At 47.7% G+C, this 14,554-nt stretch overlaps 1 protein-coding gene across 2 annotated transcripts; it reads right to left on the minus strand.

Moving 5' to 3' along the window:
- Positions 1 to 411: 411 nt before the first annotated feature.
- Positions 412 to 13,697, minus strand: NENF (neudesin neurotrophic factor). Of its 2 annotated transcripts, XM_054520857.2 has the most exons (5): positions 13,450 to 13,697; positions 10,842 to 10,952; positions 3,863 to 3,923; positions 2,065 to 2,168; positions 412 to 720 (listed from the first exon to the last, which is right to left on the minus strand). In XM_054520857.2, exons 1-5 carry the CDS (start codon positions 13,624 to 13,626, stop codon positions 544 to 546), a joined length of 630 nt encoding a protein of 209 aa, XP_054376832.1. In that variant the 5' UTR covers positions 13,627 to 13,697; the 3' UTR covers positions 412 to 543. The 2 variants fall into 2 exon arrangements, with proteins under 2 accessions (XP_054376832.1, XP_002809527.1); XM_002809481.5 differs by lacking the exon at positions 10,842 to 10,952 and having other exon boundaries at positions 13,450 to 13,690.
- Between the last annotated feature and the right edge of the window lie 857 nt (positions 13,698 to 14,554).

Here is a 14,554-nt window from a genome sequence, read left to right on the forward strand (position 1 = left end):
CGGGCTCCCTTCCCATCGCCCACCCTCCCACCTCACCACTCACTTTTCCTGCTCCACTGCCTAAACGCCCCACCATCCGGCCCCGCAGGACTACGGAAGAACAACACAGCCCACCTGCTTACGTGGGGTGCTGACGGGGCTCCAAGGAAATGGCCTCTGGGGAAGAATTCTCCTTTTGTAACAACGGGACCTTTATTTTTGTTTTGATTATAAAGTGAACATGGTCATGGTTGAAAATTTGGCAAGCACAGGAAAGCATAAAGTAAAGGTCGCTCAAAATTTCACTGCTCAGCCAGCTGACACCAACATCTAGGAGGTGTCCCACTTTGGCTCTTATTGATCCCTGGTGTGTGGACGGGGGTCCCCAGGTAGACAGAACCCCTGACCAAGGACAACAGGAGGCATTGGCTCTTCCAGGGTAAGCATCTGTTTTATTCGGATCTGGGTGGCTCAGGGCCTCCAGGCAGCCAGGTTTGCAGGAGATTCAGTACCTAGTGTCTTCCTGCCTCTTGCTCCCAAGAACCTGCTCCTGCAGGGGGAACATCAGAACTCGTCCTTGATGTCAAAATGGGGCTGGTCTTCAGGCTTGAAGTCCAGGTTAGGGCTGCCATCCTCATTGAGAATTCTCCGGGCCGTGTAGCCGACGATGGGGTATTTGGCTTTGTACACTTTGGTGAAGACCTCATCCAGGGCCTCCAGTTCCTTGGCCGTGAGACCCGTCTTGGGGAGAAAAGCCCAAGAAAGACAGGAGATGGGTTAAGTGGATGGTGTTTGGTACTGGCCTTTCTCCATCCCTGCCTTGCCTCCCACATCGCTAATGCAAGAGAAAAGATATCTCAACAAACCAAATAATGGACAAATGGCTTAAGAGACACTGCTGTGTGTGGGGGTGGGGGTGGTGGGAGGGTATAACATACAGGGAGCAATGCTTCATCACACTTTGTGGTTTGACTGATGGCAGGGATGAAAGACTCCAGAGAGCATGCTGGGGTAGGGCAGGGCGTGCCCTATTGCATCTGCATCCCCTTCCTCCCCCCGATTAATCCTCCCTCTCTCTGCACTCATTCCATTATACATTTGGCACCTTCCCCTTTCTTAAGTTCTTCATTCATTTTTGTAATATTGTTACATTCATTTTGTTATGAGTTTGGCTTATCTCAATTTATCTTAATGTCAGTTTGATGTTGAGCACAGTTAGAGGAAATTCCAGCCTTACTGTTGGGATTATTTAGACCTTGAATAGGTTTAAGAAAAAAAAAAATTTTTTTTTTTGAGATGGAGTCTCACTCTGTTGCCCAGGCTGGAGCACAGTGGCACGATCTCAACTCACTGTAACCTCCACCTCCTGGATTTGAGCGATTCTCCTGCCTCAACCTCCCAAGTAGCTGGGATTACAGGCATGCACCACCACACTCAGCTAATTTTTGTATTTTTAGTAGAGACGGGGTTTCTCCATGTTGGCCTGGCTAGTCTCAAACTCCTGACCCCAGGTGATCCACCTGCCTTGGCCTCCCAAAGTGCTGGGATTACAGGCATGATCCACCACTCCTGGCCTAAAAAATATTTTAATACTATCTTCTCCTTCACAGAAATATGAGCATAGAGGGAGACCTTTCTTCCCAACCCAGTTCATCCACAAAGCTACCAAGCATGGCCTGGGGAGTGGGTCTCAGAGACTAATAGCAAGGCTGTAAGGGGCTGAGGGGACAGGGTGGCAGGTACAGACCATAAGGAGCATTAGGTTGCCAAAGCAGGTTGGGGCCAAATTGTGATGATCACTGAGTTGGATCACAAGTTCATAAGAGTTTGGACTTGACTCCAGGCAACAGCCAGCCACAGAAGGTTTCTGAGTCAAGGTGACACGGTAGGATAATCTATTTCAAGAAAATGCCTGGCCACCACACCAAGCGGACCGAAGGGTAAATAAGCTAGTTAGGAAGCCTTGCTCTTGCCCAGATGCAAAAAAAAAAAAAAAAAAAAAAAGAAGAAGAAAAGAAAAGAAAAAGAGAAAAAGGCATGGATAAGGAGGTAGAGGATTTTCCAAAGGCTTATAATCTGGCTCACAGTGTCATGGGTGAGGTCTGCAGGATCCAAGGACATCTTGGCTACCCCTCTAGTGGAGTCCTTCCCCGTCAAGGCATTGTAGGGGGCTCCTCGTCCATAAAACTCTGTAGTGGGAAGGAAGGAAGAGACATAAGCGTGGGTTTACATGCAGAGTAACCAGGAGCCTGCACATGGGGGTGCTCCCAAGGCCCCCACCCAATCCTAAAAAAGGCTCCAGGCTCACAGGGAGGCCAAACAATGGCGATACAAAGTCCAGTAAGCCACCCCAGCCATCAGGTTGGATTCCACTCACTCTAAATGTGAAGTAAGTCACACATGCAGGCTGAGCAGGGATTCAGAAAATACAAAATGAGAATAGTCCCCCTACAACCTCTTTTTTTTTTTTTTTTTTTTTGACAGGCTGGAGTGCAGTGGCACAATCTTGGCTCACTGCAATCTCCACCTCCCGGGTTCAAGCAATTCTCCCACCTCAGCCTCCAGAGCAGCTGGGACTACAGGCATGCACCACCATGCCCAGCTAATTTTTGTATTTTTTTTTTTGAAGAGATAGGGTTTCACCATGTTGCCCAGGCTAGTCTTGAACTCCGGAGCTCACATGATCCGCCCACCTTGGCCTCCTAAAGTGCTGGGATTACAAGCATGAGCCACTGTGCCTGGCCCACCTCTCATTCTTTTTTTTCACCTAAGTATTAATACTGAGAAAACGGTCTCTTAAAAATATTAGAGATGCAGGCTGGGTGCGGTAACTCACGCCTGTAATCCCAGCACTCTGAGAAGCCAAGATGGGCGGATCATTTGAGGTCAGGAGATCAAGATCAGCCTGGCCAACATGGTGAAACCCCATCCCTACTAAAAATACAAAAAATTAGCTGGGCATGGTGGCATGCACCTGTAATTCCAGTTACTCAGGAGGCTGAGGCAGGAGAATCATTTGAACCTGGCAGGTGGAGAAGGTAGCATCACTGCACTCTAACCTGGGTAACAGAGCGAGATTCTGTCTCCAAAAAAAAAATTAAAGATGCAAACAAGAAAAATGTTCCCTCTTCTTAAATGTTGGTGGAAGCCAAATCTATTTCCATTCAGCAGTGTTTGTTATCAAATAATAGATGAACCAATACAAAACCACCTCCAAGATATCATTAGTTACGTTAAATGGCACTAAAATGTTCTGTAATGTTCTATAATGCCAACTCTTTACTAAAGAACACTTCTCTCATTGCTTCAACTAGGGTAAATCATCAAGTTTGAATTTAATTCTACAGGCAATGGAAAGTCATGGAAGGCTTTTGAGTAGAAGCATGTCATTATCGGGGGAAAAAAGCCCCTGCTGAAGTAAAACACTGACAAAGATTAACTCAATCTGCTCATTTAAAATGGAAGGAAGGCCGGGCGCAGTGGCTCATGCCTGTAATACTAGCACTTTGGGAGGCCAAAGTGGGTGGATCACGAGGTCAGAAGTTCAAGACCAGCCTCGCCAAGATGGTGAAACCCCGTCTCTACTAAAAATACAAAAAAATTAGCCAGGGGTGGTGGTGGTGCCTGTAATCCCAGCTACTCGGGAGGCTGAGGCAGAGAACTGCTTGAACCCAGAAGGCAGAGGTTGCAGTGAGCCAAGATCGTGCCACCATACTCCAGCCTGGGTGACAGAGTGAAACTCCATCTCAAAAAATAAAATAAAATAAAATGGAATGAAAAGGACTTGCCTAATGTTCCCTCCCTTTCCTCACACCTCCAAGTGCTGCTCACTCTGGCTTCTGTGCTCCCTGGAAATGAAGATTCAAAATGCCACACCACTTACCCTTTCCGGAGGTGACATCAAACACCACTCCCTTCACTGCCAAGTAGATGGGCTGATCTTCCTAGAAAGCAGGGGAGAAGCTGTGAAGAGGAGGGGAAGAGCCGGCTCTTCTAGTGCAACTTAGTAAAATCTTCTCCCATCACAAGCTGAGCAAAGAGCAGTGGGTCAAGTCCCAACGGCCTTCTGTTAAGCCTGGTCCTTGGCGAGCTTGCCACCTGCCTGGGCAGCGTCATGCCCACACACAGAAATTTGGAAAAGTCATAAAGTCTCATGACAAGAATGTGGCAATTCTCTCCTTTATAGAGGAAATCAGGGGCCAGGCACAGTGACTCATGCCTGTAATCCCAGCACTGTGGGAGACCAAGGCGGGCGGATCACCTGAGGTCAGGAGTTCAAGACCAGCCTGGTCAATATGGCGAAACCCTATCTCTACTAAAAATACAAAAATTAGCTGGGCATGGTGGCACATGCCTGTAATCCCAGCTGCTCGGGAGTCTGAGGCTGAAGAATCGCTTGAACCCTGGAGGCAGAGGTCGCAGTGAACCAAGACCATGCCACTGCACTCCAGCCTGGGCGACACAGTGAGACTCCATCTCAAAAAAAAGAAAATCAGGAACAGAAGCAACTTCATGGAGATGAAAATTCAAAAGAATAGTAAATGATGAATTACTTATCAGTCCAAATTTCCTTTCCTCTTCATCAAGAGACATACACGGATGTAACTGATATGAGCAATCTATTTTATATTTTGCTTCTTACAGGTAACATTCCTTCATATAAACATTTCCACCAAAATGACTGTCATTTAAACAGCTCCATGGGGCCCCATCTTTTTTTTTTTTTTTTTTGAGACAGAGTTTTGCTCTTGTTGCCCAGGCTGGAGTCCAATGGCACGATGTCAGCTCACTGCAACCTCCACCTTCTGGGTTCAAGTGATTCTCCTGACTCAGCCTCCTGAGTAGCTGAGATTACAGGCACCCGCCACCAGGCCCGGCTAATTTTTTGTCTTTTTAGTAAAGATGGGGTTTCACCATGTTGGCCAGGCTGGTCTCAAACTCCTGACCTCAGGTGATCCACCCACGTAGGCCTCCCAAAGTGCTGGGATTACTGGCGTGAGCCACCATGCCTGGCCAAGGGCCCCATCTTATATTAGTGATCTTGTGTATCTATTTGTTTAGCTAGCTTTCTATTTTGGGTATTTGGGTGGTTTCCAATCCTTAGAACTATAAATGGCAGCATTATAAATACATGTTTCTATCAATTACTTTCTAATTTGGTGACTTATTTCATTGAGGCCTTTATTTAAAAATTTCTCTCCACCCAGTGAATGCATAGGAAAGTGCCCTATTTCAAAATATGGAATTCCTGGGCCTAAGTGTATGAAAACTTAGACACTGTTTATATTTTATTAGTTTGTCCTGTAACAACATTTATAGTGCTAGAGATATGTAAGCAATGCTGTTTCCCCACCATTCTACTAACAATGGGCTTTAGACTTTTTTTTGGCTCTATTAGCAGGCATAAAATGTTACCTCAGAATTTCCCCACCAAGAGAGAATTACACAAAAAAGGATGGCATGACTTTTCTAACTTCCATCAAGTTGGGCTCAGGCTGGGACGATGAGTACAGTCCCAAGACACCCAAGACCAGATCTCTCCTTTATCTCAGTGCCCTCAGAGGTGCAAGGGCATCAGCCAGGTGGCTCACAGCCCAGGCAAGGGTGGGAGTCGCTGCTGGGTCCATAGGAATCTCAGGCTCTGCAAGCACCTGCTGCTTGGCCTTCTCTTTGGGGTGGGCCTTAGTGTTCTTGCGCTTGTGGAGCTTATGGTGAAGGGTTTTCATGACCCCATTTAACAGACAGAGGAACTACTGAGGCTCAGAGAAGCTAAGCAACTTGCCCAAGGAAACACACCTCATTGCCTCATAACCACTCGGGCCTGCTTCTCTACCTGTCATATGAGGGTAACGCCCACTTGCCTCGGGAATGCTAAGGAAAAGAGCGTATGTAACACCTAGCAGGCACGACACAAGAGCTCAGTAGAGGGTTGCCTTTTATTACTCCAAACCGGCTCCTAAAGACAGGCCCTAGAGGACTGCCATTGACTCTGTGGACACTTGCTCCATCTCATCTAACAACGGTCATTTGAAATGGCCTGGATTTCCAAGCCAGCAGACGGCATTTTTCTGTGATGATTTACTGCCTTTCCTTTACCAGGATTCCTTATTCCTCAGTTTTGATTATTTATCAAGTGGGATTATGTATTTACATCAATTTTAAAAATATATTACAGCTATCAATTAACCTCAGTATTTTGTCATATCTTCCATTCTGTGGCTTTTTCCTTGATACTTCTTTGATTTTTCCTTTTTTCTTTTTTTTTTTTTTTGAGACAGAGTCTCACTCTGTCACCCAGACTGGAGTGCAATGGCACAATCTCAGCTCACTGCAACCTCCGCCTCCCCAGTTCAAGCGATTCTCCTGCCTCAGTCTCCTGAGTAGCTGGGACTACAGGCACACGCCAACATGCCCAGCTAATTTTTTCATTTTTAGCAGAGACAGGGTTTCACCATGTTGGCCAGGCTGGTCTCAAACTCCTGACCTCAAGTGATGTGCCCGCCTCGGCCTCCCAAAGGGCTGCGATTATAGGCATAAGCCACCACGCCCAGCCGACACTTATTTTCTATGGGCAAACAGCCATATAAATATAACATAAATATTTATATATATGTATATATAAATATACATAAGATAAACAAAAACATGCATCTTATCACTAACACTCTTTTCTTTTTTTGCAGTGGGGGATGGAGTCTAGCTCAGTTGCCCAGGCTGGAGTGCAGTGGCACAATCTCGGCTCACTGCAACCTCCGCCTCCCAGGTTCAAGCTATTCTCCTGCCTCAGCCTCCAGGGTAGCTGGGATTACAGACATGTGTCACCACGCCTGGCTAATTTTTTTTTTTTTTGTATATTTAGTAGAGACAGGTTTCACCATGTTAGCCAGGCTGGTCTAGAACTCCTGAACTCAGGTAATCTGCCTGCCTTGACCTCTCAATGTGTTGGGATTATAGGCATGAACCACCACACCCGGCCAACAATCTTTTTTTTTTTTATGAGACGGAGTTTCACTCTTGTTGCCCAGGCTGGAGTGCAATGTCACAATCTTGGCTCATCACAACCTCCGCCTCCCGGGTTCAAGCGATTCTCCTGCCTCAGCATCCCGAGTAGCTGGGATTACAGACATGTGCCACCATTCCTGGCTGATTTTTTTTTTTTTTTGTATTTTTAGTAGAGATGAGGTTTTTCCATGTTGGTCAGGCTGGTCTTGAACTCCCAATGTGAGGTGATCTACCCACCTCGGCCTCCCAAAGTGCTGGGATTACAGATGTGAGCCACTGCGCCCAGCAATCTCCTTTTTTTTAACAGTAAAATTTTTATCTCCTCCTTAAACTACTTACTTGAAGGTGTAAGTGCTAAAAGGAAGTCATATTATAGGGGAAGAAAAGAATGTTTAGCGTTTTTGAGGCCTCAGAGTGACATAGATATCTCATATGCCATGCAGAGGAATGGTCTTATCAGTAAACACAGCGCGCTGTGGTGGTGAGTTCTGACCCAGTGTAGCTGGACATCCATGGATAACACAGCCCCCAGGCACAGACTCTCAGGCCTGGGAAATGACAACTGAGAAGGTGGAGGGTGGGTGGAAGGCTTGGGAGTATAAATGCAGACACAGGAATAGAAGTGACACAGAAACAGCCAGGCACGGTGGCTCCCAGCACTTTGGGAGGCTGAGGTGGGCAGATGACTTGAGGTCAGGAGTTTGAGACCAGCCTGGCCAACATGGTGAAAACCTGTCTCTATTAAAAATACAAAAATTAGCCGAGTGTGGTGGCAGGTGCCTGTAATCCCAGCTACTGGGGAGGCTGAGGCAGAATTGCTTGAACCCGGGAGGCGGAGGTTGCAGTGAGCCAAGATCACACTACTGCACTCCAGCCTTGATGACAGAGGAAGACCCTGTCTCCAAAAAAAAAAAAAAAAACACACACACAGACACACACAAAACAAAACAAAATCAGCCACTGCACTCCAGCCTGGGTGACAGAGCGAGACTTTGTCTCAAAAACTAAACTAAAATAAAATAACGTTTTGAGGAAGTTATTACTATACCCATTTTGTAGGTGAAGAAACTGAGGCTTAGAGTTTACATAACCTGTCAACGGTTTCTCTGCTGGTAAATAAAAAGTCAGGATTCAGACTCATATCTGTCTGATTCTAAGCCTTTTCCCTTCCTAGGGAATTCTTCCTTATTGAAAACTTGAATGCCAATCTCTGGCCTGCAATTTGTAGACAGTGAAACCCTGCTATCACAACAGGTGTGTGACAAGGCAAAAGCTACCGGTGAACATGTGCAAGCAATATCTCTACCTATCAGGGCAATTTTGACAAGAGTTGAAGAAAACAAGCGCCAAAGAAAGGCACTCTGGAGCACACTACCTTTTTTTCTCTATTTTCATTTTTGTTCAACACGCTCACTCTGTAACCTGTTATCTACATAAGAGGTCCTCAAAATCACCTCCTCTATACAACCCTTACTAGAATTACTGGGAGAATGGAGTTTTAAAGAAGCACCAAGGAGATGCTGTCCAGATTTTTTTTCTTTTTTAAAATAGAGACAAGTTCTCACTATGTTGCCCAGGCTGGTCTCAAACTCCTGGGCTTAAGTGATCTTTCCAGCTCGGCCTCCCAAACTGCTGGGACTACAGGTGTGAGCCACCACACCCCGCCCAGATTTTCAGCAAGCATTCGAAGAGGACTAATGTATACCAAAGATTTTTCTATTCCCATATGTGAATGATTTAGGGAGCCATGCTATGGATCACTCTGAGGCCCTACAATGCCTCAAAGGAAAGAACTGGCTCTTGGTGCAGTAGACCCAGAACACAGCATGGTTCTGTGAAAGACACCGGCAGCCAGGACACCCATGCTTCACGGATTTCCCATTTGAAGCTGCCACTGGAGAAACCACGCAAATCCCTGCATGGGTGTCTGAGCTCTCTCACCTTGAACCACACAGTGGGATGTGTGACTGATAGAGGCGGGTCTGCCTTGGCTCTCATCCAAGAAAGAAGGTTTTATATATAGTAGAAGCAAGTCACTCATTGCTAGATGTTTCAGAAAGACTTGTTACACAGGTCCACAATCCCACAGCAGAAACTCTTGGGGGTCAGACATGTTTTCAATATGAGAATATGTCAGATTTTAGAAAGGTGTTATGGGAAACATACCATATATTATGCAATACCTCTAGGGAGGTCCAAGGCAACACCCATAATCAAATATGTTAGTATTTCTCCAGTGAAACATTCACAGTAAATGGGATAAAGAATAACATAGACTCATAGCAGCTCCAACAAGGTTCTGTCATCAAGTGATTTCAGATCAAGTTGGGTTTTGCTGTCAAATGACTTGTGAAAAACAAAAATGTCTAGGTTTCAGAGCTTATTAGATTTCTGTAGTGCATGAAAGGACCGTGGACCTGTTATAATGCCTCTTGCTTGTATCTTTAATAAGGTAATAAAAATAATAGTAGCTAACATTTATTAAGACTTACGGTGCTAAGCCCTATTCCAGGCCTATGCTAAGCCTGTGCACACCACCATCTCATTTAATGCAGGCATTCACAAAACACCTGCTTAGAGTGGGAACTCTTTTTTTTTTTTGGTAGAGGTGAGGTCTTGCTATGTTGCCCAGGCTGGTCTCAAACTCTTGGCTTCAAGCAATCCTCCTGCCTCGACCTCCCAGAGTGCTGGGATTACAGGTGTGAGCCACCACACTCAGCCAAGTAGGAACTCTTATTATAACCATTGTGATGATTTACTTTATGTGTCAATTTGCATAGGTTACTGTACCCAGTTATTCAATCAAATACTCACCTAGGTATTGCTGTGCAGGTATTCAGAAGTATTTAACATCTACAATCAATTGGCTTTATATAAGGAAATTATCCCAGATGATCTGGGTGGGCCTAATCTCCTAGTTGAAAGACCTTAACAAGGCCAGGTGCAGTGGCTCACGCCTGTAATCCCAGCACTTTGGAAGGCTGAGGCGGGTGGATCACCAGGTCAGGAGTCCAAGACCAGCTTGGCCAAGATGGTGAAACCCTGTCTCTACTAAAAATACCAAAAGTAGCTGGGCGTGGTGGTAGGCGCCTGTAATCCCAGCTACTCGGGAGGCTGAGGTAGAGAACTGCTTGAACATGGGAGGCGGAGGTTGCAGTGAGCTGAGATCACACCACTGCACTCCAGCCTGGGAAACAGAGCAAGACTCTGTCTCAAAAAAAAAAAAAAAAAAAAAACCAAGACTCGTGGGCTACAGCATCTGCTCCTGCCTGAGGGCTTCCAGCCTGCTCCTTCTGATAGCCTGCTCTATGTATTTCCAACTTGCCCAGCCAGTCCCCGCGATCGTGTAAACCAATCCTTATGATAAACCATTTCTCTATCTATATATAGTTGACCCTCGAACAACACAGGTTTGAACTGCATGGGTCCACTTACATGTGGGTTTTCTTCCACCTCTGCCACCCCTGAGATAGCAACACCAACCACTCCTCTTCCTTCTCAGGATGCAGACCTTTATAATGATCCACTTTCACTTAATAGTAAATATATTTTCTCTTCTTTATGATTTTCTTAGTAACATTTTCTTTTCTCTAGCTTACATTACTGTAAGAATTCAGTATATAATACATATACAAAATATGTGGTAACTGACTATGTTCTTGGGTCTTGTGGCCAACAGTAGGCTATTAGTAATTAAGTTTTGAGCCAGTCATGGAGGCTCACACCTGTATTCCCAGCACTTGGGGAAACAGAGGTGGAAGAGTTGCTTGAGCCCAGGAGTTCGACACCAGCCTGGGCAACACAGGAAGACCCCATCTCTACGGAAAATTAAAACGATAGCCGGGTGTGGTGGTGCATACCTGTAATGCCAGTAACCAGGGAGGCTGAGGTAAAGGAATGCTTGAACCCAGGAGGCTGTAGTGAGCTGTGTTCCTGCCACTGCACTCCAGGCTTAGCAATAGAGTGAGATCCTGTCTCAGAAAAAAAAAAAGAAAAAAGAAAAAAAATTGTAGCTTTGGGGGTAGTCAAAAGTCATACATGGCTGGGTGCACACCTGTAATACTAGCTACTTGGGAGGCTGGGGCAGGAGGATCGCTTGGGCCCAGGAGTGCCAGGCTGTAGTGCACCATGACTGTGCCTGTGAAAAGACACTCACTCCATTCTGGGCGATATAGCAAGACCCTGCCTCTAAAAGAAAAGAAAGATATGCAGATTTTTGACTGCATGGGGGTCAGTACCCCGAACTCCTGTGTTGCTCAAGGATCAACTGTATAGATACAGATATCCAAATGGTTCTGTTCCCTGGTGAAACCTTGACTAATCCAAGTATCTTACAGATGAACAAAGTAGAGACTCAGAGAGGTTTAGTAATTTGCCCCAAATCACACAGCAGAACAGGGACTCAAAACCAGGTACGATCCAATGTATTATACAAATTGTGACACTTCCGAGTGAAACGGTGTTATTAATAATTATCCCTGGATAACAGGCATAGACCAGAACAATCTAGGTCAAACAACAGCACAGCACAGCCTGAACCCACTGCACTCAACTGCCTCTCTCGTCCCTCACTCCCCTCCTCTCTCTGGCTCCTTCCTTCCACCTACAGAGATCCTCAGGCTCCACTCCCAAAACAATTGTTTCCTACCCCTGTTTCCATCTCAAGGTCCTCTCTCTGTTTCTCTCAGTTAAATTTCAATCTATAACATCAACATCAAAAAACCAAGGGTCTTTTCTCAGTCCTCATCTTGCAGTTCTGGCACTCTTGCTGTAACCTCAGTGGTGAACTCTCTCTTTCCTTAGATTTTGTGCCAGCGGTCCCAAAGATCATCGGGTCAGTTGGAGAGTCCCTAGAAGGAAGATTCCAAGAATTCAGCATATAGTTCTACTCACAGCTGGGAAGGAAAAACACGAGGGAGAATCTAGGGGAATTTATGTGCAGGTTTCCTATGCTCTCTCCCTCCCATGAGGAAGAGCACACTCTTCCCCCAGCAACAAAACTTGACAGTATGTGCCATTCTTCCGGCAGAACATTCCTCTGCTAGAGATGCCCATTAGACTCAGCACCCAAGGTTTTCACTGGGGGCTGGTCACATAGGGCACCCTCTGCCTAGCATATACAGTGTTCAATACTAACCACACCATCTGTATATACGGCCTAGGCAAGTGAGTCCACCGTTATTGGGTAGAGAAGGGTGAGAAATCCAGAGACTAGACAAGTCCCACCCTTGCAAGCAGGCTTTTCTAAGGAGAGCAGGCCTGCCATGTTAACTCTTTTCTGCACAGATGCCTGGACTCTGAACCATCTGGTTCCCTCTGCTACCAGCAAAAAGGCATCCCTTAACATCCTCACATCCCAGCCATGTCTCCCTCCCTCGGTGTCCTCACTGACTCATGGTTCTAAACGGCCCCTTCACAAATGATGCCCAAACTGGCATCACTGCCTAAGGGCCAGGTTTCTGACCCCCATGCAATCCCAGTCCTTATAAGGCCAATTAACTCAGGAATTAGGGAGAACAGGCCGGAGGGTTTTGAAAAACATCAGGCCCCTTCCTGCTCTACCACTAACAGGTGGCAGGCCTCAGTTTCCTTATGTGTAAAAGCAGGAGATGGGTTCCTGCCAGCTCTGAAATACTATGGTACTATGACCTCCCCCCAATGCCGTTCCCCCGCTCCGCATCTAATATCAGCCCCCTGGTGGTCCTTGTCGTGCGGCAGCAAGATGCTGCCGCACGACACAGCCATCGCACCAGTCCCAATCAACCCAGGTGGACAGGTGGTTGTAAGTTTTCTGGACGCCTCTAGACTATTGACGTGTGTGGGGGTGTGTGTGTGTGTGTGTAGGGGGTCTCTATTGACGTGTGTGTGGGGGGGTGGGGGTCTCTAACCTCCAGTCCACCCTCTGCACTCGCTTCCAGCTTTGGCTGAGCCCCAGGGGTACATGACCTAAAAGTGGGTTTGAGGAGTCCGATGCAGAGGCCTCGGATACAGGGGCAGGAAAAGGAAGTGCAGGCAAAGACTGGCTTATCCCAGGACCTGTCTCAATTCCCACCTAACCCAGGGAGCAGGCTCTGCTTCCCTCCCTCCGTCCCCCGCCACTCCCCACTATGCGTGGGCACAGTAAACGCCTCGGCCGATGCTAACACGAAAACCAAAAAGTTCTGAGGTCTGTACGCAGATCATCAACGAAAAGGCAGCCAGAGGGGAAATCTCCCGGGGACCGAGGGGGAAGTTCAGGGTGGGGTGTGCGGGCAAAGCGGGGCGCTCCGACTGTTGAGGACTCGCCCTCACCCCTCGGCCATCCGTCTGGGCCTAGAGAGAGGAGGGCCCCCGCCAGCCCAGGGCGCCCGCCGCAGGCCGCGCGTCCCCCAGAGCTTCCTGGGCCGCCGGCGCCTCCTGGGTCCCCGCTCGGCTCGCCGCAGACCAGATGGGACCCCGGGTCCCTCGGCCCGCGCCGCCCCCGCCTACCTCCTCCCCGCCATAGCGGGCCAGCTCCTCCTCAGTGAAAAGCCGCACTGGGGGCCCCCGCTCGGCAGGGCGCGGCGTCTGCCCGGCCCGGGTTGTCGGCAGCCCCGGGGCCAGCGCCAGGACCAGGGCCAGCGCTGCCAGCGGCCGCAGCTGCCGCTGCGGCGCGGGGCCCGCCATGGTGAGCGCGCAGCCCAAGGCAAGGCCGGCCAGGGCGGCGGGGCCCTAGCACGCCCGCCCCGCGTCCCGGAGTCCGGCCCCGCCCCCAGAGCCTCCCCGAGGGCGGGGAACCGAGAACCCCCGCCCTCCGCGCGCCTCCTGCGCCCCGGGGTGGGGCTAGCCGGCCTACTCGGGCCGCGCAGCTGGAACCTGGAAACTAGGATTGGAATCTTGAACTCCTAAATTCAAACTACAGACTGGCAGTTACCAAAAAATGTCACAGTAGTTCCTTGATCAGGTAGAAAGATGACAGAGCCCGACATACCAGGACCTAGAAAGGTATATTTCTAAAATAAGACCCCAACTGTCTTAATTTGCTTTTATTTTTGGCTGATTTTTTTTCTTCCTAGTTGTGTTTAAGTTTCTGGTTCCCAAGGAGATTTTTGCAAAGGGTAGGGTGCTGTCACCGATATGCCCTGAAATAATAATAGCTAACATTTGTGCCAAACTTTGCTCATTACTTTATGCAACAAATATTTTTTGAGTACCTCCACGTACCAGGTCACTGGGGACTCATCACTGAACAAGACAGATCCATGCCCACGTGAAGCTTACATTGTGTGGGCAGATAGACAATAAGATGCTAAGTAGTATGTTAGATGGTGGTAAATACTAGGGAGAAAAAGCGGGGCAAAGAGATAGGGAGCACTGGGATGGACATTTTATTTTATTTTATGGTTATGTATTTATTTGTTTTTGAGACGGAGTCTGTCGCCCAGGCTGGAGTGCAGTGGCGCCATCTCGGCCCACTGCAATTCTCCTGCCTCAGCCTCCAGAGTAGTTGGGATTACAGGCACCCACCACCACGCCTGGCTAATTTTTTTTTTTTTTTTTTAATTTTTAGTCGAGATGGGGTTTCACTATATGCTGGCCAGGCTGGTCTCGAACT

This window comes from Pongo abelii, chromosome 1 (assembly GCF_028885655.2).
Source record: "Pongo abelii isolate AG06213 chromosome 1, NHGRI_mPonAbe1-v2.0_pri, whole genome shotgun sequence".
NCBI classification, from domain to species: Eukaryota; Metazoa; Chordata; class Mammalia; order Primates; family Hominidae; genus Pongo; species Pongo abelii.

Coding starts and splice junctions, on each gene's coding strand:
- NENF (XM_054520857.2), bottom strand. CDS start 13,626: ATGGCGGGCCCCGCGCCGCAGCGGCAGCTGCGGCCGCTGGCAGCGCTG. Junction 10,953..13,449: donor CCCGCTATGGCGGGGAGGAG/GTAGGCGGGGGC, acceptor TTTCTGAGACAG/GATCTCACTCTATTGCTAAG. Junction 2,169..3,862: donor TGATGTCACCTCCGGAAAGG/GTAAGTGGTGTG, acceptor TTCCCACTACAG/AGTTTTATGGACGAGGAGCC.